The 22,102-nt window shown below is 47.3% G+C and overlaps 2 protein-coding genes across 9 annotated transcripts; one reads left to right on the top strand and one right to left on the bottom strand.

The window, feature by feature from the left end:
- On the bottom strand, positions 1,097–5,864 carry ANKRD34A (ankyrin repeat domain 34A). Of its 4 annotated transcripts, none has more exons than XM_021089937.1 (4): positions 4,488–5,864; positions 4,100–4,364; positions 3,934–3,997; positions 1,097–3,551 (listed from the first exon to the last, which is right to left on the bottom strand). In XM_021089937.1, exon 4 carries the CDS (start codon positions 3,433–3,435, stop codon positions 1,945–1,947), a length of 1,491 nt encoding a protein of 496 aa, XP_020945596.1. In that variant the 5' UTR covers positions 3,436–3,551; positions 3,934–3,997; positions 4,100–4,364; positions 4,488–5,864; the 3' UTR covers positions 1,097–1,944. The 4 variants fall into 4 exon arrangements, with proteins under 4 accessions (XP_020945596.1, XP_020945597.1, XP_020945594.1 ...); XM_021089938.1 differs by having other exon boundaries at positions 4,100–4,314; XM_021089935.1 differs by having other exon boundaries at positions 4,100–5,864.
- Positions 3,120–20,474, top strand: POLR3GL (RNA polymerase III subunit G like). 5 transcript variants are annotated; one of them, XR_001308395.2, is made up of 11 exons: positions 3,120–3,249; positions 5,901–6,071; positions 6,175–6,397; positions 15,569–15,735; positions 16,071–16,200; positions 17,053–17,121; positions 17,691–17,747; positions 17,972–18,045; positions 18,174–18,287; positions 18,593–18,729; positions 19,122–20,474. XR_001308395.2 is itself a non-coding variant. In XM_013997210.2 (10 exons), the coding sequence occupies exons 4-10, from the start codon at positions 15,610–15,612 to the stop codon at positions 18,677–18,679; spliced, it is 657 nt and encodes a 218-aa protein (XP_013852664.1). In that variant the 5' UTR covers positions 3,120–3,249; positions 5,901–6,071; positions 6,236–6,397; positions 15,569–15,609; the 3' UTR covers positions 18,680–20,474. The 5 variants fall into 5 exon arrangements, 3 of the variants coding, with proteins under 3 accessions (XP_013852664.1, XP_005663581.1, XP_013852665.1); XR_002343450.1 differs by lacking the exon at positions 6,175–6,397; XM_013997210.2 differs by having other exon boundaries at positions 6,236–6,397; positions 18,593–20,474.

The raw sequence follows: 22,102 nt of genomic DNA, 5'->3' as shown, positions 1-22,102 counted from the left end.
AGACGTAGGTCTTCTGATCCCCAATATTTTTATCTTTTTGCTATACCACATCATTGGGTAATTTTCTAATTTCACCTATTCTGAGGGAGGGAGTAAGAAAGAGTAGAATGGGTTGTTCCTTCACCTCTCACTAGAGCAAGGAGGAGTTAGAATGTAGGAAGAAAGCCAGCAAGCTCAGAGTTCCAGAAGGCAGATTAAGACAGGTATGTTTGTTCATAGAACCTATCAGGCTGGGTTCCCCCAATTACTCTTACACACACACAAACACACCCTTTGTCAGTTGACTGTTATACCATTTTTACATAGGTGAGGTCTCTCTCTCTCTTACTCGCTCCTCTCCTTTTCCTTCCCCACCCCCATCTCTATCCTACAGTGGCTCACAAATCAAGGATGGGTAAACAAAAGCCAGATATAGAAGAAAATTGATGAAATGCTCCTGGTAAGATGAAAGTTAGACATGCCCCCACCCAAGGAAAAAACTGAGTGGTCAAAAAATAGGAAGCTTGAAAGAGGGATAATCTATTGGGATATATCTGCTGGTGGTGGAGGAAGGGGGTTCTTTGTAGGAATCTTGTTTGAATTTTTTTTTTTTTTTTTTACTTTTTTAACTTTTCAGGGCCACCTCCATGGCATATGGAAGTTCCCAGGCTAGGGGTCGAATTGGAGCTGTAGCTGCTGGCCTACACCACAGCCACAACAACGCTGGATCGAGCCGCATCTGCGACCTTTACCAGAGATCAGGACAACACTGGATCCTTAACCCACTGAGTGATGCCAGGGATCAAACCTGTGTCCTCATGGATACTAGTCAGGTTCATTACGTCTGAGCCACTATGGGAACTCCCCTTTGTAGGAATCTTAAGTTAAAGAATTTGAGGATGGACATGGGGAGAAATGAAATGAAAAAACCTACGGGATGCTTTAAAATCTTCAGGACACAGGACACTTACCTTTATTCTACAACCACAGTTGGTATCCTAGAAAGAAGGTGGCTGGAACCTTGAAGTATCCCCTAGATCATTATAGCTGTGGTTAGTATCACCCTCCCTCCCTATTCCTTATTCCCCGCACCTTCCACTCCAGAAGTGACAAAACAGAGGCTTCTGAACACATTTATTTGAGACGTCAAGTGGAGAGAGGAGTGATTTAGAGTTACTCCCCACTTCTACCTGTGGGGGTGTTCATAAGCTCAGACAGACAAAAGAGCAGCTTAGAGCCCATGACCCACCCCCTGGGAAAATGAGACAACCTGTTGTGTTGGTTGGGGGAACGGGGTGGGAAAAAAAAGCAGGAAGTTGAGAAGTAAAGCTGAGAGCTGGAAGAGCAGCAGCAGAAGTGAGGCTGGGGATTGCTGCAGGAAACCCCCAAGGAGAGTGAAGAAGATATCCTGAAAAGTGGTTAGGGAGGGAAGCAGGGTGTGAACAAGGAGTCAGGCCTGGAGAGAGAAGCAAGACCGGCAGAACGGGGGAGGGATATTCAGGAAGAAGGTAGAGTGTCCAATATCATGAGTGGGGCTGTGTTGCAGGGCATACATGGAAAGCAAGGGTTTTTTTGCAGGAGGGCAGAAAGATTGGAAGCTACTCATATGTAGGGGCTCCCTACTGCTTCTGAACAAATGCAGGTGAGTTTGGGACTCTTTGGAGGGCCTTAGCACAAGTGGCCCTGTGTGTGTCGTGCCTGTGGGTACACAAGTAATTCCCGTGTGCATGTGAAGTGACCAGGGCGTGAATGTATGTGTCTACATGCCCAGTAAATAGAATAGTACTTACCCTTCCCTGCAAATACAAGTACTGTGCTTGTGGACACGTCTACCCATGTGTTCGTGCACCGTGCCCATGAGCACACGCAAGAGACCCCTATGGCCGTGGTGTGTGTGTGAGCTGGTTCTCCCACCCTTCCCATCAAGGTCCTGATCCCCACCCTCCTTGTCTCCTCTCACTCTTCTCAGCGCCCAGGCTCTCCTGGCCCGCCTAGACTCTGGAAGCCCCCTAGCAGGCGGATCTGCTCAGTCTGCATGGAGTGGCGCCTCACCAACTTGCGCTTGGTCCTGGGAGAGCCTGGCGCCCCCGCCTGGGGAGGGGCGGGTAGCGAGGGCGCCCGACCTCCGGCTTGAGGGCGAATGTCGGGGATGGGGGGGTGAGGGCTGACATTGAGCGGGGGCAGGAAACCAGGCCTTGTTTGCGAGATGTGGTCCAGGAGCAACGTCCCTGAGCCCCTCCGCTCCAGCAGCCCCGGACTCCGCCTCCGCCCGCTCAGTGGAGATACGGCCCCTGGCAGACTCTCCTGGGACTGGCGCGGCGAGGAAACCGAGCCGGCTAGAGGGAGGGTCAGCGGGGAGGCGCTGTATCGGCGGCGCTCCAGGGACGGGCGGCTGCACTCGGGCGAGTCGGGACAAAGATTTCCGGAGGTATCGAGCTCCACCGGCTCCATGCGGCTCAGTTTCTGCCTCAGCCCTGAAGGGGGGCCGGACTCGTGAGCTTCTGGCGCAGTGTTTCGGCGAGAGAGAGGACCCCCACCAGTCACTTTCTCCGCCCACGGGGGCGGGTCCTCTGGGCCTTCAGTGCTGTGACGTCTGGAAAGACGCGGTCGACCTGTCAGGGTCAGACCGTTGAATTCGGCGGTCAGGCGCTCGATCCCCGGCCTCCCCTCGGCTGGCGGGACTGGTTGAGGAGGGGCCACTAGGCCCCAGGGCTCCGAATTGAGCCTTTTGAGTGGTTTTGGAGGATGACGTGGTGGTTTGGGGAGTGGCTCAGAAGGGGAGGGGTCATCGGGGGGCTTAGGGAGAGGGAATTCAAACACGTCCCGCTTCTCCTCTTCTTCCTGGGCACGAGGGGACAACAACCCCCGTGCTCCTCCTCCTGCAGTCTGCAGTTGGATTTCCGAAGGCGACGTGCAGATCCCCGGGCTAGGAGGAGCGGGAGCCGGGTCCTCCACCCCCGGGGACGGTGGGGAATTGAGATACTGTCGGGTCTTCTTGGTGCCTGAAGGCGAGGTGTCGGTGGTGATGATGATGACCTCTGTGCCCTTGGCCTTACAGGCGTCCAGCAGCGTGGCAAGGGTTTCGCGATCCCCGCGGTCCAGGGCATGGACAAGCGCCGAGGCGCCAGCGTGATCTCGAACTGAGGGGTCTGCGCCGTGGGCAAGGAGCAGAGAGGCCACCGCGGCGCCCCCACCGCCGGCACAAGCGTGCATGAGCGCGGTGCGCCCTAGGCGATCTGCGATGTTGGGGTCCGCGCCTTGCTCCAGAAGGTAGCGTACCATGCGCGCCTTGTTCTGGGGGTCGTCGTAGCGGGCCCGACAGGCCGCCATTAGCGCAGTCTCCCCTTGGGCATCACCCTCATTCACATAGGCGCCCCCCTCCAGAAGCAAACGGGCCAATCGTAGCTTACCCTGACCCACGGCCCGAAGAAGAGCGTGGCCCTCGGTATGCAGCATAGCTGCCGCTGGGGCGAAAGCACCGATGGAGCCGGGACTGGGACCTGCCGAGGATAGCTAAGGGCGTGTGGGTGATGGCTGGCAGAGGCCTGAGGGCTCAGTGGCGAAGCCAATCCCTGCAAAAAAGAGAAAGATCTTATTGACTGATTCAGGCAGGGAAACTGAGGCACGGGTTGAAGGACCGGCATGGGGCGGGGGAGAGCTCCACGTCATGGCACACAGTCCTTCTAACTCATGCCTTTGAGCCACCCCCATCCCCCCAGCGCATGCCTGAGGAGGTGGGAAGGGTGCACCCGCATTGAAGGATGAGCGCGCGTGCAAATGCGTACGTGCACGCGCAGGGATATCCGCACCCCCACCCTCACCCCACGGCTTATCAGACCTTTCCAGCATCCCCCTTTTCTTATCCGCACTTGGAATCCCCCTTTCTAGGATGCTGAACGCCACCCACCCACACACATGCACCCATACATTCACACACACAGTCCCATTCCTAACCTCTTTTAGGTTGCCACAGCCCCATAAATTGAATGGGGGGAGGGAGGCAGCTTGCGTTTGGGACCTAAAACGGGTAGGGGGAGAAGTGGGGGGTTCTTTTGCCCCTGCTATGTTCCCCATCACTCCTTGCTCTTTCCCCTCCCAGGCAGTTCACCCAAATAGATACCTGTATGTCCGCAGAATCTCCACCGGGCCAAGACTGAGGCCAGGGCCACGGGGCAGCTGGGGTGGCGGAGCTTGGTTCCAGGGGTCCCACATGGCGTGGTGGTGGTGGGGGGTGGACCCGGATTCCCTTGGTGTCAGTATCTGCGCCCGGGCACAGAAGCCTGGTCCCTCCTCCCAGTGCGCCCCGGGCACAGCGCCGGCTCCGGAGGAGAGAAGCTGGGGGGGGGGGGGGGCGGAGCTCTGCCTCGCTATTTATATCCCAGTCTCTGCGGGTGGGGGCGTCGGGCACCAAACCGTTACCCCACCCAGGCACATATAAACCCTCAAAAGCTAGAGGCTCCAATCCTGACTTCCCCTGCTTAGACGACCTCCCCTCAGCCACAACAAACCTAAGTGTTCCTTGGGAGTCTCCTCCGCGACCTAGACTGGGGACCATCCCAATTCTTCGTTGAGCTTCAGCAGATCCCTATTCTCGGAGCTTGGTGTATTGATGTGCGCCTGTGCACCAGACCTGATCTGCCACACAAGGCACATGGCACACTGTGCAGAAAGGTAGAGAGAGGCGATGGGGGTCCACAGCCAGAGTCCTTACTGTGCTGAGAGAGGCAAGAGCTCTGGCTGCCTTCTCCTAGTTTAAATGTCAGGGGGAACTGGAGTCAGACACAGCGATAGATCTTCATTCCACCTCCCAAAAATGGAACATGGAGCACAGATAAACTTGGACCTCAGCTCCCTGTACAGACCTTAGATAAGTATGAGGAGGCTGGGTGTTTGGGGTCATTTTTAGATATGGCGAGGGGCATCCTCAGGTGCCTCCTCATATTCTTGGAGGGATTGGGGGAGAAGAGAAATAGAAAAGGGGCAGAGAAGAGTGAACCTTGTAACACATCCTCTCTCATTGCATCTCTTTACTCTCAGTCTTTCTTAGACTCATTATTTTTCCATCTTACTTGAAGGTCTCTGAGTCGCTTCTTAAAGTCTTCTTTCTCCCTGTCTGTAGCAGTCCTTTTCTCACACTGTCTGTCTCTGCCTTCTCCTCACCACCTGCCCTGTCTCCATGGTTACCACAGCTTCCATCTGCATATTTTAGGAATGAGTTTGTGTCCAGCTGGAAGGCATCAGGGGGAGTGGGGAGGGGTTGAAGAAAAAATCCTAAGGGTTTGATTAACTCACATGAAATAATTCAGAGGCTGGAGGCCACTAGATACAAGATACTGAAAACAATGTTCCTGGAGAAGGGGGAAAGAGAGATATTTGCAGGAAAGCTACCCATTTTTACTAGCTACCATTTATTGGACACCAGCTATGTGCCAAGTACTTTATATACATTACCTCCAAACCTCACGACAACACTATAAGGTAGGAATTAACTTCTTGCTATGGATGAAGAAACTGAAACAGCAAATTTAAGCAAATTCACCAAAGCCTCAGAGCTCTGTTTCGGGTCAATTCCAAAGACCAGGTGCTTGACAGTCCACCTACAGCTTTCCTACTCCACAGGCTTCTCTCCCAGGGCTATTTTCTCTGACATCTAGGTTATTATTCTTGACTAGATTCTATCTCTACTCTGAACTCTCTCTGTTTCTGGGGGTGGGTGTGTGTGTAAGTGGGGCTCCTCCTCCCACTGTGCCCCATTTTACCAGAGGAGCTGGAAGGCAGTGGGAAATGCAGGAAACACTAGGCACCTGCCCAGCTTCCTCAGCTCTGATTATCTGATTCCTAATCCTTTCCTCCCTAAACCCTCTTTGCATCTTCTCACAGACATGGCAGCAACTTAAAGAATTTTTTTTTTTTTTATAAAGAAAAGACGTATTCATTGGTGGTACTGGAGAGAAGCAGTGCAGGACTGAAGGGAAGGCTGGAGTAATGGAGGAGTGGCCAAATGTGAAGACAGAGTCACCGAAGGACTGATCCTAAGGAGCAGGTTTCATAGAAGTTCATTTCTGTGGAAGCTCCCTCAACAGAGTGCTTTGGTGAGATCCGAGTGTCGGGTTCCCTCTGTGCACTCCCGCTAGCCGAGGGGTTCTCCATCTGAAATAAGGTCTGAAATGACTGACCCCAAGGTGATTCTTCCAGCGCGTGGAGAACTCACCCAAGCCTGAGTTCCAGCTAACTCCCTCCCTCCTTCCCCTCCGAGGCTTCAAGTGGGCGGGCCTCCCTCCCCGGCTTCTCCTAGATTGGTCAGGAGAACCCACCAATGGGGAGCTCTGGGAGGCGGACCTAGAACGCCACCAGATTGAGGAAGACAAGCAAATTTCAAGTTGGCTGCGGCGTGGGCTCCGTGGGGAAGGGGCAGCAGGTAAGGCTTCGACTTGGTGGCTCTGACCTGGTTCGGTCTCACACCTCCCAAACGAGTTCACTAGGTCAAGCTGCTAGATAGATAGACAACGTTTTCCGGCAGCCTGTTGGATCAGCCCCCTTCTAGTTCCCTACCCTTTTCCTCTGGGCTCCCATTACTAGGTTGATTGTATACCAGAGAACCATAGTTTTCTTTTGCGCAAAGGGGAGGTATATTAAAGCAGAAAGTGAAAGACTTGCTCTGGCGCCTCTCTTTGCCCTGGTATCAGGCTTTCCCTGAGTCTATGAATATTATTCCCCTAAGAGCCTGACAAACTCCTGTTATCTGTCAAGACTCTGATGAAATATTACTTCCTACCTGTAGCTTTCCTGGACTACCTTTTTTTTGTAGAATTAATTGTTCCCCAGTCTGACGACAGCATTTTATGCACACTTCTACTGGAGTACTTGTGCCCTCTTCGTTTTTAGCATTTTTGTTCTTCTTAGAATCTAAGGTTTCGGAGTTTGAGTCATGGCTTCGCAGTTATGAACCCAACTAGTATCCATGAGGAGGTGGGTACGATCCATGGCTTTGCTCAGTGGGTTAAGGATCAGGCGTTGCTGTGAGCTGTGGTGTAGGTTGCAGATGAGGCTTGTATTCCACAGTGTTGCTGTAGCTTTGGCAATAGGCCGGCAGCTGCAGCTCTGATTCAACCCCTAACCTGGGAACTTCCATATGCTGCAAGTGCAGCCCTAAAAAGCAAAAAAAAAAAAAAAAAAAAAAAAAAGAATATAAGTTTTTGTAGGGCAGGTTCTATACTTAATCCACAGTGCCAAATAAAACTTAATTGGATGGAACTGATTGGGGAGGAAGCATTTAAAGCCCTGAGATGATTAGGGAACAATTAATAAAAGACAATAAAATACAATACAGTATATAATTATGACCTCTTAAATTAGTGGTTCATAATAATAGCTCCCACAGTCCTGAGAAGGGAGAAAACCAAGAGGACTGGGACTGTGAGGGGAGGCTGTAGGAATCTCAAGGTCTAAAGCCTGGAACAGCCCTTAGAAATCACATTTTCTTTCATTTATTGAGCATCTAATATATGTTAGACACGATACTAGACAATGGGGATCTTAGTGAATCCTCTGCAGTAGCCATTCATCCTTCCTCTGATAAACCATATTTAGTAAATTGTTATTCAGCTTTGATTTATCTACCAAAAGAACTTCTGATCTCACTTTTTTTGGTTTTGTTTTTTTTTTTACCTATTTCTTGGGCCGCTCTCGCCGCATATGGAGGTTCCCAGGCTAGGGGTTGAATCGGAGCTGCAGCCACCGGCCTACGGCCTAGGCCAGAGCCACAGCAATGCGGGATCCGAGCCGGGTCTGCAACCTACACCAGAGCTCACGGCAACGCCGTATCGTTAACCCACTGAGCAAGGGCAGGGACCGAACCCGCAACCTCATGGTTTCTAGTCGGATTCGTTAACCACTGCGCCACGACGGGAACTCCTGATCTCACCTTGTAGTTGGTTCCATTTCTTTGGATATTTGTTCTTCAATCAATATCCAACAAGTAAAACATGAAATAGGAGTTCCCTGGTGGGTTAAGGATCCAACATTGTCACTGCTGTGGTGTGGGTTATTGTCGTGGTGCAGGTTGGATCTCTGGAACGGGAACTTCCACTTGCAGCAAGTGCAGCTGAAAGAAAGGAAAGAAAGAAAGGAAGGAAGGAAGGAAGGAAGGAAAGGAAGGAAGAAAGAAAGAAAGATACGGCTGGAGGCAATGCACTCTGCATTTCCATTACAAAGGAGGGAGGAGTTCCCATTGAGGCTCAGCAGAAACAAGCCAACTAGTATCCATGAGGATGTGGGTTCAATTGGGCATTGCTGTGAGCTGTGGTTTACATTGCAGACCTGGCTCCAATCTGCCTGGCTGTGGCATAGGCCAGCAGCTGCAGCTCTGATTCAGCCCCTAGCCTGGGAACTTCTTTATGATGCGAGTGTGGCCATTAAAAAAAAAAAAGAGGGAAAGCTGTCTTGGTGGTAACTTTTTTTTTTTTTTTTTTGCGTGTGTCTACACCAGTTTCCTGGGTCATGGACTGAACTCATGCCACTCAAACCACAGCAGTGACAACTGATGGATCCTTAACCCACTGAGCCACAGGGGACCTCTATTAGCCATTCAATTTTTTTTGTTGGACCATTTATGTTATTTCAGAATTTGGGCTACCACGTATAGCTCTTTGATGAACATACCTTTACTTATATCTCTAACTATGTATCTGATGATTTCTTTAGATTTTTAAAGTGGGATTACTGGACTAAGTATATGAACTTTTTAAAATGCTATAGATTCAAATGGCCAAATTCCTCCCCCAAAAGTTTGTGTTTATAGTCCTTCCGGTGAGATACGAGTGTCCATCTCAAAAACAAAACAAAACAGAACCTCATGCCAGCCTGATTATTTTTTAAATCTTTGTCTATTTGGTAGGTAAAGAGTGGTTTTATCGGCCATTCTTTTGTTTTGCCTATTCATGTTCTTTGCACATTTATTCTATTGGGATAATTTTTTTCATTTGGATTTCCATGAGTTCTAATGTAATAAGAGTGTTAAGTCCTTGCCTTGTTTATTGCAAATGTAGCAAACTCTAAATATTAGGATGCTCCATGCCTCAGTCCCTGGAGCTCTTCTTTTCTCTGTTCACATCCACTCCTTTAGGGAATCTCACCCAGTCTCATGGTTTGCAACATTTGTATACTGACAACTCTACTAGAATATAAGATCCATTTAAAAAAGAAAAATAAACTTCATTGAGGAAGTCCCCCTGTGGTGCAACAGGATCAGTGACATCTGTGCAGCACTGGGATGCAAGTTCAGTTCCTGCCTGGCACAGTGGTTGGCTTTGCCACAGCTCATTGTAGGTTGCAGCTGTGGCTCGGATCTGATCCCTGGCTTGAGTATGCTTTGAATTAGGGGGAAACAAAAACAAAAACAAAAAACCAACTCCATGGATACAGTAGTTTTTTGGTCCATTTTGCTCACTGCTACATCCCTAGCACTTGGAACAGTACCTGCACTCAGTAAGAACTCAGTAAATATTTGTTGAATGAATTTAGATGGCTTTATTATTATTGTTATTCTCATCTTACAGATGAGAAAACAGATTTAGGGTTATTAAATAAAATCCGTGTTCTTAAGCACTATGTATACTGCCTTTCTTAACTTGGATGTAATTGTTTTTCTGTATGTTTTGTTGAAACCTGCTTTTTTTTTGTCTTTTTTTTTTTTTTTTTTTTGTCTTTTTGCCATTTCTTGGGCTGCTCCTACGGCATATGGAGGTTCCCAGGCTAGGTGTCCAATCGGAGCTGTAGCCGCCAGCCTATGCCACAGCCACAGCAACGTGGGATCCGAGCTGCGTCTGCAACCTACACCACAACTAACAGCAACGCCGGATCCTCAACCCACTGAGCAAGGCCAGGGATCGAACCTTCAACCTCATGGTTCCTAGTCGGATTTGTTAACCACTGAGCCATGACGGGAACTCTGACACCTGCTTCTTAGTAACTTCTACTGAATTACACTGAGTTATGCATAATTGGTAATGAGATATATAATAAATGTATGTGAGATGTTGTTTGCGGGGAAACAAGAGTGCAGTGATGAACACTAGGATTGATGTTTGTGGAGGAGCAGTTTGGGACCAGATTATGGGAAACCTTAAACATCTTCACGAATTTAGACTTGATCACAATCTTAAATAGAAGAGACTCATTGTAGATTCCTGAGCTGAGTGGGATACAGGTTCCCAACCACTAGTTTAGTGCCTTATATTAAGTAAAACTTTATCTTGTTTTTACCTCACATCCTTAGCATCACCTATTTAGTATGTGGAAATGGAGTTAGACGTCTAACCTCAAAGCTCCTGGCCTTTTCTTAACTCCTCATTGCTTTGTGGTCAAAAGAGCTTCTGTCTCTACTGCTAGAACTTTATCTTTTAGGTAGAAAGACACCTAAGCCAGCCAGTTAGAGTGTCTTTTCCTTTGAAAGGGCCTGAAGACATGATGACAAATTCTTATCCCTTCACTACCTTCGCTAGTGTCCATGAGACATCCTCTCTCCCCTAATGTATTCTTTAAATCATATCACAGTTTAATCTTTTAACTAACAGCCATTTTTTTCCTCACATTTTTCATGGCAGTTGGACTTGAAACTTTCCAAATTCCTCACCCTCTCCTTCCTGCTATATACTGTTAATCTCATCTACTAATCTGTTAGTGTATTTTTAAATTTTTTTTTTTGATCTTTTGTCTTTTTTTAGGGCTGCGGTGCAGCATATGGAGGTTCCCAGGCTAGGGCTCTAATCACAGCTATAGATGCCAGCCTATGCCAGAGCCACAGCAACGCCAGATCCAAGCCGCGTCTGCGACCTACACCACAGCTCAGCGTGGGATCCTTAACCCACTGAGCAAGGCCAGGGATCAAACCTGAAACCTCATGGTTCCTAGTCAGATTCATTTCCACTGTGCTACAACAGAAACTCCTAATTTTTTAATGAATATTTTCCTCTTATTACAAAAGCAGTAACTATTCAGTATAGAAGAAAAAAAAAAAAAAAAAACACCAAAAGCTCCCAAAATCTCAATCATCTCAAATTAACCAATGTTAATTGTTGGTGTATACCCTTCAAGAACAATTTTTTTTAATTATTCATATGTGTTGGTGAGTGTGTGCGTTTGACAAAATAGAGTACTTTGTACATATTTTTAAATCTTTTTTTCCCCTAACTAATCTTTTGGGGAGTGTATTTTGTTGAGCCATGTATTTCTTATTTTATTTGTTGTATATTGATTGAAGAACAAATATCCCAAAAAAGGAAAGACCTGCAAAGTGAAATCAGTTATCTTGGTAAAGAAGTTTAAATCAAAGCTGAATTTACTAAGTATGCCTTATCAGAGGAAGGATGAATGTCTAGAGTGGAGAGTTCACTATGATTCCCACTGTGTCTAGCATATAGCAGATGCTTAATAAATATTTGCTGAAATAGGAGTTCCCATGATGGCTCAGCAGAAATGAATCTGAGTTGCATCCATGAGGACGAAGTTTCGATCCCCGGCCTTGCTTAGTGGGTTAAGGATCCAGCATTGCCATGAGCTGTGGTGTAGGTCACAGGCATGATTCAGAGGCCATGTTGCTGTGGCAGTGGTATAGGCAGGCAGCTACAGCTCTGATTCGCCCCCTAGCCTGAGAACCTCCAAATGCCGTGGGTATAGCCCTAAAAAGACTAAATAAATAAATAAATAAATAAATATTTGTTGAAATGATGAATCAGTGAATGGATACATGGATACATGATTTCTAAGGACTGTCCAAACTTTATTTATTTATTTATTTATTTTTGTCTTTTTTAGGGCCACTCCCGCAGCACATGGAAGTTCCCAGGCCAGGGGTCTAATCAGAGCTGTAGCCACCGATCTCCACCAGAGCCACAGCAACGTGGGATCCAAGCCGTGTCTGTGACCTACACCACAACTCAGGGCAATGCCAGATCCTTAACCCACTGAGCAAGGCCAGGGATCGAACCTGCAACCTCATGGTTCCTAGTCGGAATCGTTAACCACTGAGCCACAATGGAAACTCCTGTTCCAAACTTTAGACCTTGTGCTTCCTAAAGCCTTTCCTTGCCATCCCGGTTCTCCTAGCTTTCTGTGGGAGTAATTATATTATGAACCACTAATATAAGAGATCATAATACTATGCTGTATTGTCTTTTATTGTTCCCTAACATGTTGTTAGTATATACTCCTAATAAGATGTGATGGAAATGATACTCTTATCTCTGTGATCTTCCTCCCCCAAGCCCACAACCCCAGTCTAATTAAGAGAAAAACAAAAATTCCAACAGACAAATATCCTATAACATTCTTGACCAACATATTCTTTAAAACTATCAGAGTAAGAAAAAACAAGAAGGACTGTGGTTCCCCTTGTGGTGCAGTGGCTTAAGAATCTAACTGCAGCGGCCCAGGTCACTGGGGAGGCTCAGGTTTGATCCCTGGCCCGGGTGCAGTGGGTTAAAGGATCCAGAATTGCTGCTCAGATAAAATCTCCGGGAACTTCTTTATGCTGTGTGTGTCCATAAAAGAAAAAAAACAAACAAGGAAGGTCTGAGAAACTATGAATTTTGCATTGCTACTTGTTTCTTCCCTTTTTTTTTTTAGTTAATAGATTTATTTCTTAAAACCAGTTTTTTTTTGTTTTTGTTTTGTTTTTTTGTCTTTTTGCCTTCTCTAGGGCCGCTCCCGCAGCACATGGAGGTTCTCAGGCTAGGGGTTGAACCGGAGCTGCAGCCACCGGCCTACGGCCTAGGCCAGAGCCACAGCAATGCGGGATCCGAGCCGCATCTGCAACCTACACCACAGCTCATGACAATGCTGGATCCTTAACCCACTGAGCAAGGGCAGGGATCGAACCCGCAACCTCATGGTTCCTAGTCAGATTCGTTAACCACCAAGCCACAACAGGAACTCCATAAACAGTTTTAGATATATAGCAAACCTGAGGAGATAGTACCAAAAGTTACCATAGGCTCCGGCATCAGTTTCCCCTGTTATTAACATCATATATTAAAACTGTACATTAGTTACAGTTAATGAACCAATATTAATAACTTGTAACTATTTAAGGTCCATATGTAATTCAGATTTCCTTAGTTTTACCTAATGCTCGTTTTCATTTCCAAAATCCCATCCAGGATACCACATTACATTTAGTCATTATAGCCCTGTTATGTATGTATATGTATGTATACGTACAGAAATGAAATTGAAAGGATACATATGAATATATAAATAATTATTACTACATCATGGTCATGAAATAATATATATTTTCCTTTTTCCTTTTTTTTTTTGGCCATATTCGTGGCATGTAGAAGGAATCAAACCCACACCACAGCAGTGATCCAAGCTACAGCAGTGACAACACTGTATCCTTAACCCACTGGACGACCAGGGAACTCCAATAGGTGTTTTTCTTTATCCATTAATGTCTTTTCAAGTTTTCTAGACTAAATATATACTACTTCTATAATTAGAAAACAAAAGGAATGGTTTTCTTTATTTTTAATAAGGCTGCCACTAGGATAGCTCCTTGTCTTTTACAATGGAAGGGTAAAACTTCCTTATTTTTGATCACTTTGACAGTTTTGAAGATTACTGGTCAGGTATATTATAGGATGTTCATCTGTTGGAATTTGTCTGATATTTTTCTCCTGATTAGACTAGGGTTATCAGTTTGGGGTAGGAGGATCACAGAGATAAATTGCTGTTTTTATCACATTATACTAAGGGTACATAATCTTAACAACGTGATTTAATATTGTTGATGTTGACCTTGGTCATCTGACTGAAGTGATGCTTGTCCAGTTTATACACAATAAAATCACTCCTACCACCTTTCCAAAATTGTATTGGACAATATGCATAGGCTACATTTAAGGAATGGGGAATTACACTTCACCTTTTTAGGGTAGAATCTACATAATTTATTTCGAATTCTGCAAGAGAAATTTGTTTTTTCTCTCCTGTGTGTTAATTTGTTCAAATGTTTATTTATATGAGTATGGTCTCATGGATATTTATTTTATACTTTGACGTTATAATCCATTACTTTATCACTCGAATTGTTCAGACTTTGGCCACCGAGAGCTCTTTCAGTTGACTCTTATGCCCCTCTGATAAATCCCTATCAAAGTGTGTGTTTTGTTTTTGGAAGACTTCCTTTCTTTCTGTCTAGGACTTCTTATCTCAATCCTAGAATCCAAGCCATTTCTCCAAGAAGCCCTGGTTGCTTTTATTGGAAAATGGTTTTAGAAGCCAAGATCCGAGTGCTAGGTATCTTCCCTGCTATTGGAAATAGTTCCAGTTTGAACTTCACTCGTTTCATTTTCATTTGGTGACTTTATGCCTTATCCTATGTGACAGTCTTCTCAAAAATGACAACAGGGGAGTTCCCATCGTGGCTCAGTGGTTAACAAATCCGACTAGGAACGATGAGGTTGCAGGTTCCATTTCTGGCCTCACTCAGTGGGTTAAGGATCCGGCGTTGCAGTGAGCTATGAGGTAGGCTGCAGATGTGACTCAGATCCCGAGTTGGCTGTGGCGTAGGCCAGTGGCTACAGCTCGGATTAGACCCCTAGCCTGGGAACCACCATCTGCTGCGGGTACGGCCCTAGAAAAGACAAAAGACAAAAAAAAAAAAAAAAGATAACAAGAAGCAGAATTTAGTGACAGTAGCAGGAGGAACTTTCGACTCATCACAGTTGATCACAGTAGGATGGGCTGCCTTGTGGGAAAGTGGACACCCTCTCTCTTTAGGAAAATGCCACCAGAAGTTGAATGACCGACACCTTACAGAGTGGAGTACTGCACTAGGAGGGCATTTGGCCTAGAAGACTCTGTGGTCCTTCCAATTCTAAGATTCTGAATTTCTAAGTGTTGTTTAAAAAGATCAGTTTGGGAGTTGCCACTGGTACAATGGGATCGGTGTCATCGCTGGAACCCTGGGACACAGATTTGATCCCCAACCCAGCATAGTGGACTAAGGATCTGGCATTATGGTATAGGTCGCAATTGCAGCTGGGATCTGATGCCTAGCCTGGCCTGAGGGGCAGAAAAAAAAATTTTTTTTTTTGTAATGGTTCTTCTTACCCCCCATCCCCAACCAAGTGGCAATAAGACAGATGACTCATCCTTGTTCCCTCACAGTGTCTGGCACACTACCTTTTTAATGGTAGAATGCTTAATAAATAGTTTGCTGAAATGTATTGCATTGGATTGAATTGGGACCTGGTTGGGTTTGGAAAGCCAGGGTGAGAAAGAATTCAAAGATTATATGTGGATATACAGACGGTAATGAACATCAAATTAACCTAGGGTCCTGTAGGGTCTAATCACTTTCCTCTTTGTGCTACAGTTACGGCATATTGCGATTGTCTGTCCTACTGGGACCATGTCTCCTCCATGTTTATAGTTTTAGAAATGCCTTGCCTGGCACGATGCCTTCTCAAAATGTGTTGAATTAAACTGGCTTTACAGGTCTCAGGGAGAAAAAATTACGTGTTTTGTACCTCCCTGGTTCCTGTCCGATCTACTATACTTTTTTCTTTGTTTTTGTCTTTATCAGGTTTTCTCACTGGATCTCTGAATCCTCAGGCCTCCTCCACCATGGCCAGCCGGAGTGGGGGCCGGGGTCGTGGCCGGGGCCAGTTGACCTTCAACATGGAGGCTGTGGGCATTGGGAAGGGGGATGCCTTGCCCCCACCCACCCTGCAGCCTTCGCCACTCTTCCCTGTGAGTGTCTGCCCTTCTTTCCCAAGACTCCCACGTCCCTGGCCGACTGTATATGATCCTAGATTCCTCCTGGGCCATCATTAAATCATCCTCATCTTTCCCCCTCCACCCCTCAACCCGTCTCTACACTCTCAGCTTCCGTGGGATGTTCTGCAGACGAGGTAGTGTCTACCCTTATTTCTTACACTCTCAGCTCCCCAGCTTTCAAAATGCTGTGTTGCTCCCCCATTTCCCTTTGGTCCTCTGCTCAGTAGGAGCATTGGCTTGAATTGTGAGGAGAGGAGAGGCCCTCCCAGATTTTCTCCCTGATCTGACCATTGCCTCTGCCTCCTTAGCCCTTGGAGTTCCGCCCAGTGCCTCTGCCCTCAGGAGAGGAAGGGGAATATGTCCTGGCACTGAAGCAGGAGCTACGAGGGGCCATGAGGCAGCTCCCCTACTTCATCCGGCCTGCTGTCCCCAAAAGAGGTCAGTTGGAATGCTGGAATCAGGTTCCAAGTGTCTTCCATGAGTAGTGCCCTGTACATAACACCACTGAGGCCCAGAGAGGCCAGAAGAGGCACAGGAAGCTCATCGCCTAACTAGGGAGCTATAACAATTACCCCTGTGTTTGCAATGCATGGAAGTGTCCATGGTTTGTTTTGAGCCTCACAATAGTCTTGGACAGTAGGAGGTTATTATAAAACTGCCCATTTTACAGGTATAAATGTGAAGATGTATAAAAAATTTTAACACTCTGGGTATTGCAGGCACCAACCAGTCAGAAGGGGTTGAGAAGGGGTCTCTGAGAAGCCCTGCTAATTAAGATTACCCCTCTGGTTTGTGGATCTGGGAGATGTCAGGGCGACCAGGACGGACTGGAGAAGGGGGCACCTTTGGGAGGCTTGGGATAGTGGATATTTACCAGTGGGTGTGGCAGTACAGTATTTCAGTATATTGACAACTTGTGCTTTCCTACTAAAGCCCTAGTAAGTAAAGCTCAGAGTGATAAAAGACTTGCCTAAGTTAGTCCCATTGACAAAGAGTAAAGGGAAGACTGAAACCCTAGTTTCTTGCTCTAGTATGCTTTCAACTGTACCACACTACCAGTCCACATAGCCATGCCTCTGGTTAAGGGAGATAAAAACATTGTAATCTGGTGGCAGAAGGCCGGGTTAGAAGAGTGTTGAATGTCCTCGCTGAAGCTGACCTTCTGGGCTCTGGGTCTGGGGTGAGGGAGCAGACAATGTTTGAGTTATGAGAGGATTGCGCCCTCAGGAACAATCTTATTCTAGGGCTCTGAAAGGATAAAACTTTGACCCTTGACCTCTGATCCCTCAGATGTGGAACGTTACTCAGACAAGTATCAGATGTCAGGGCCAGTTGACAGTGCCATCGACTGGAACCCCGGTAGGTGATGGGGCCTTTCGCCAACTTCCCTTCTTTCAAATGTTTGAAATGCCTCAAGCCTCAAGCCACCACCGTCTTCTCCACCCTCCTCTGCCCCCACCTCCACCCTATTCAGGAACCTCAGACGTGCTCCCAAACACTCTCAGACTCTACCTAAAACCCATGAAGTAACCCCACTGCTCGGCAGGCATCCAGGCAACTCTGAAGCAAAACTTCTTTCCTCATCCTTACCCTGATCTTATCTCTCCGTTAAAAAGAGTCATCAGGAGTTCCCGTCGTGGCTCAATGGTTAATGAACCTGAGTAGTATCCATGAGGACCCATTTTGATCCCCGGCCTTGCTCAATGGGTTAAGGATCTGGTGTTGCCCTGAGTTGTGGTTACAGACGCAGTTCAAGCCCGCGTGGCGCGGCATAGGCCGGCAGCTACACCTCAGATTCGACCCCTAGCCTAGGAACCTCCATATGTCCGGGTGCGGCTCTAAAAGGACCAAAAAAAAAAAAGGAGTCCTCATTCATAGGAGACCCGCAGACAGAGTCTGCCTGACTTTTATGTTCCTGCTCTTCCTAGATTGGCGACGTCTACCCAGGGAGCTAAAGATCCGAGTGCGGAAGATACAGAAGGAACGTGAGTGTATCTGGGAAAAAGGAGGGAGAGGAGAGGTTTCCTTCATCAGGTGGAGGGCCAAGGCTGCTCTCCCAGGGCCTATCCCGTCTACCCAGTATTGTTGCTGGATGCCATGGTGGCCACATGAGGGCAGCAGAGTGACATGGTCTGTGCAAGAGGGTGTGGTAGACCAGTTAACAAGGAAGTTTACTCTCTGAAGGTTCACCTTTTGATCCTCTCACCAGGGACCACCATTCTACTTCCCAAGAGGCCCCTTAAGACCACAGAGGATAAGGAGGAAACAATACAGAAACTAGAGGTAAGGAAGCAATGCGCATTGAGATCACTTGGACCCCAGATTCATTCCTCTCCTTTGGCCCGTGTGTGCCTCGATTTTTTTCTTATGTGGCTGTGTCTGAATTTCTCTTCCTCTTCATCCTCACACAGACCCTGGAGAAGAAGGAGGAAGAAGTAACTTCAGAGGAAGACGAAGAGAAAGAAGAAGAAGAAGAGAAAGAAGAGGAAGAGGAAGAGGAGTATGACGAAGAAGAGCATGAAGAGGTGATGGGGACCTCCTTTCACTCTCAGGGGACCCCCTCTCTTCTGCTCATGAGCTCTGAGGAATCTCAACCTTGTCCACCAGGGGTGGTCTCTTCAGAGGGCTGGAGGACCAAAGGAGATAGTGCCTCCAAAAGATAGTGCCCTCCACTTTATCTGCCCCTGGGCACTTCTCAAGAGTGAACTACAGCTTGAAGGGCCCTCTCAGCCCCAGAACGGGGATATTGAGAGGAAAGGAGACTGGTGCACAGGGACGAAGTGGAACACTGAAAATATACCTGACCTTCCTTCCTGTTTTTCTATTTCAGGAAACTGATTACATCATGTCATATTTTGACAATGGAGAGGACTTTGGGGGTGACAGTGATGACAATATGGATGAGGCTATATACTGAAGAAGGACCCTGAACAATACCTTGGACCCTCATATCTTTCTTGATTTAGGGTACAGAGAGTAACTCCTCCCTACTATTTGGTTTTGTGAATAATCAAATCATTTGATCAGAATCCAGATAACTTATTTGGTCCCTGGAGATACGAATAGAGAGTGGCAACTGATAGCTCTCTTTTCCACCTTTCCCCTCCCTCTTTCCTCTGAAACTGTATCGCCTGTGATATCTTGGGGGAAGGAAGGGCAAAGCACCAGTGTCTTGACTGTATGAAAAGGGGAAAGGAGGGTCCTTTCCTCCTGGAGTCCTTAGAGCCGAGACAGCTGTGCGCATGCCCCTACCCATTTTTTACAGTTCTTTTTGGAGGTAATTGGGGGTGGGAACAGTTAGGAGCAGTCAGACCAGTTTTATATTTTTAAGTAAAATGTTTTTATCTGTCTCTGTCCAGGGCGAGGCCCAGTGGGAGAGGGCTGGAGGAATGAAGGGGATGCCCAGTGAGCTGTTCTTCTCTCCTTACCTGTGAAGAGTCCTGTGTGACACACTGGGGGTTTCAGCCTTCCTGTCCTTTGTACCTTCTTGCCACCCCCTGTGGTGGGACACCTACTCCCAATCTAGCTCTGCCAGGGAACATTCAGGAACTCATCCTAAGGGCTGTGCAGAGTGAGTTGTAAACAGCCCACCCCCTGCAGAGCAGCTGGCTTTTGAGCTTCTGGTCCTCAAGCAATGGGGACGTGATTATCTCTGTTCACATGTGTTTACAGGGACACGGGCCCTCGCTTTCCCACACTTGACCTTGCTCTTGTCCTTGTTTACAAGGAGCGATTATAGCTATTTTTGTGGGGAGAGTCAAGAAGGCCAGGTGGGAGGAGGGAGTCGGGAGGAGGTGCTGATTCTTCTGCACACCCACTCACCCTCTTCCAGGCCCTGGAGACCCCACTTTGAAAAGTGTTTCTGTGAAGAGGGAGCCCTCTAAATATCCTTCTCTCCACTTCTGGAATCTGCTATGTGGCTGAACTGCAATTTCTCTTTTGGTCAGCCTTTCTCTCCCTTCTTTGGGGGAGGGGTGGGGGAGGGTAGGCAGTGTTGCTTTACAGGAAGTAAGGGGGGGCATGAGGAAGGCAAGGACTTAGGGACACTCAGCTCTGAGAGGTGCTTTCTCACCCACACAGTTCTCCCTTGGGTGAGGTCACTTCCCTAGGCTCTGATTGGCTTCTGAGGAAGCCCTAGATGAACTGATTGGTTCCAGCCACTTGACATGCAACAGTCACGGGCGAGCTGCGTGTCCAGAATAGGGACTGGATAAGGAAGCAGGCATAGATAGCTGAGATGCTGTCATAGCGACCTTACTAAACATGTGAAAGCCATAAAGAGAGGATGTGGGAGAATCATCAAGAAATTCCTCAACCATATTCAGACAGGCAGACTGAATTCCCTACAGCATCAAGTGATAGAGGCTGGCAACCTAATATTAGAGATTTTTGACCCCATTGCAAAGAATGAATAGGGGCTGTGGCTCCATTGAGGGAAAGCACCTTAAAAGCCTGATTTGGGTGTGGTAGTAGGTTTTAAGTTTAAAGCAGCCAAGAGAACAGAGAAGGAAACAGGAATAGAAACAGAACATTCCAGAGTGATTGAGCAATTTGTGATGATTGATGTTTCCTTTTCTAGTTTTCTGTGGTATTGTGTCCGTGGAGGGGCCAGGGGACCTGTCACTGGGGTTTCCCATAGTCACACTATAGCCTCTGATTGTGGCCAGGGAGAAATCTGCAAGAAACAAAAATAAAAGACACTGAAAAATTTCCTTTTGCCTTTCTCCCCTGTATATACACACATACCAGACCTAATCTGGTTAACTGTATCTATAGCTGTGGGGGGTGCACAGCTGGACCTGCTAAATCCCACTTAATGTCAGCATGGGAATTTAAAAGTTGGGAACAAAGAAGATTCTAGACAAGAGACAGTAGAGGAGAACTGAACACATCTTTGCTCCCCCCTCCGCATATACACACATCCTTTTCCCATGAAATAGGGGAAAGAATAAAGATTAGAGTGGCCACTTGTAATCAGTTGCACTGCCTCAAAGACAAGGTGTCAGAAAGATCAGACCATTCCTGGACTCTTTCCCATCTGGCTTCCCGCTGCTTCTGGCAGGTGACCTTGCTGAACAAAGCCAGAGACAGGGGACCCAGCAGCTTCCCCAGATTCCAGAAGTGTTCCAGGCATGAGCTAGACTGTTTCCATTGACCCTTCCCCTACTTTCCATAGCTTTTAGGTTCTAGTGGGCAGGCTGAGGCTGAAGCCTAAGGCTCAGTAAATAGGATCCTGGCTGCTAATCCTCCAGAGGACCACCTGAGAGATTAGAGATTGAGGCTCTGTTGGCAAACATTTAGAGAGGCTCCACGCCATTCTTGCTCAGCCGTGTACTGTGTGCCTGCTGGGACCTGTTATGTTGAACAGACTGCTTCCACTCCCACGGCTGTGGCCCCAGGCAGGCTAAGTTCTCAGGCAAGAATCCTATTCCCTACCCCATGTCCCCTCCAACCTTGGATAGGAAACTTGAGATTGGGGTCTGCAAATTTAAGCACAGGGACTCAAGTGGTTTGAGGAACAGCTGAGTGGAAGACCTAGATGCAACATGAAGCTAAAAGATTGGGAGGGGAGACCAATGAAAATTGGAGGGTCAAATGTTATGTGGATAGGACACCCATTGTTTGGTGAGGAGAAGGCAATTATTCTCCTCAATTCTTTTTTTTTTTTTGGCCATGCCTGCAGTATGTGGCCAGGGATCGAACTCACACCACAACAGTGACAACACTGGATCCTTAAACCTTTAGGCCATCAGGGAACTCCTTCCTCAATTCATTTTTATTGCTGTTTGAACTTTGAAAGTAAGGAAGGGTGGCTTATAGGCCTAGGATGGTTTAAGAACTAAGCCAAGGGGAAAAGCTGCCATTTCAACTGGGCGAAGCACTGACTCATGGTCCTGGTTATACCACTCCATAGCTTTGTGCACTTGGGAAAGTTCCGTGTCTAGCCTCCAAGCCTCACATTCCTCGTGTATGAAACGATTTGATTCGATGTCCACTAGGAATCTTTCAAGCTGATGCTGATCCACCTGCAAGAATCCAAATGGTCCTGAGAATAAAGATCAGGATGTGTCCAGCTTTTGCTGAACTCATTCCAGCCACTGGATTTCCCCACCTTGTTTTCAGCTGGGCAGGCTAAAGATACCTCAGGCATCTAGCCAGTCCTTTCCAAGAATCTGCTGCAGCCTGAGTAGCAGGAAGATCAGCAATTCCATTAACTAGCAAGGAAAGAGATACCCTTGCAGCAGAGTTCAAGGTCACAAGCAGCAAGCCAGGACTCAAATCCAGCAGACCATCAAGAAATTTCCGACTGAGGAATGGGCCTGCAGGGCAGATCGTCTCT

This window comes from Sus scrofa, chromosome 4 (assembly GCF_000003025.6).
Source record: "Sus scrofa isolate TJ Tabasco breed Duroc chromosome 4, Sscrofa11.1, whole genome shotgun sequence".
Lineage (NCBI taxonomy): Eukaryota > Metazoa > Chordata > Mammalia > Artiodactyla > Suidae > Sus > Sus scrofa.
This window is presented reverse-complemented; position numbering and strand designations above follow the sequence as displayed.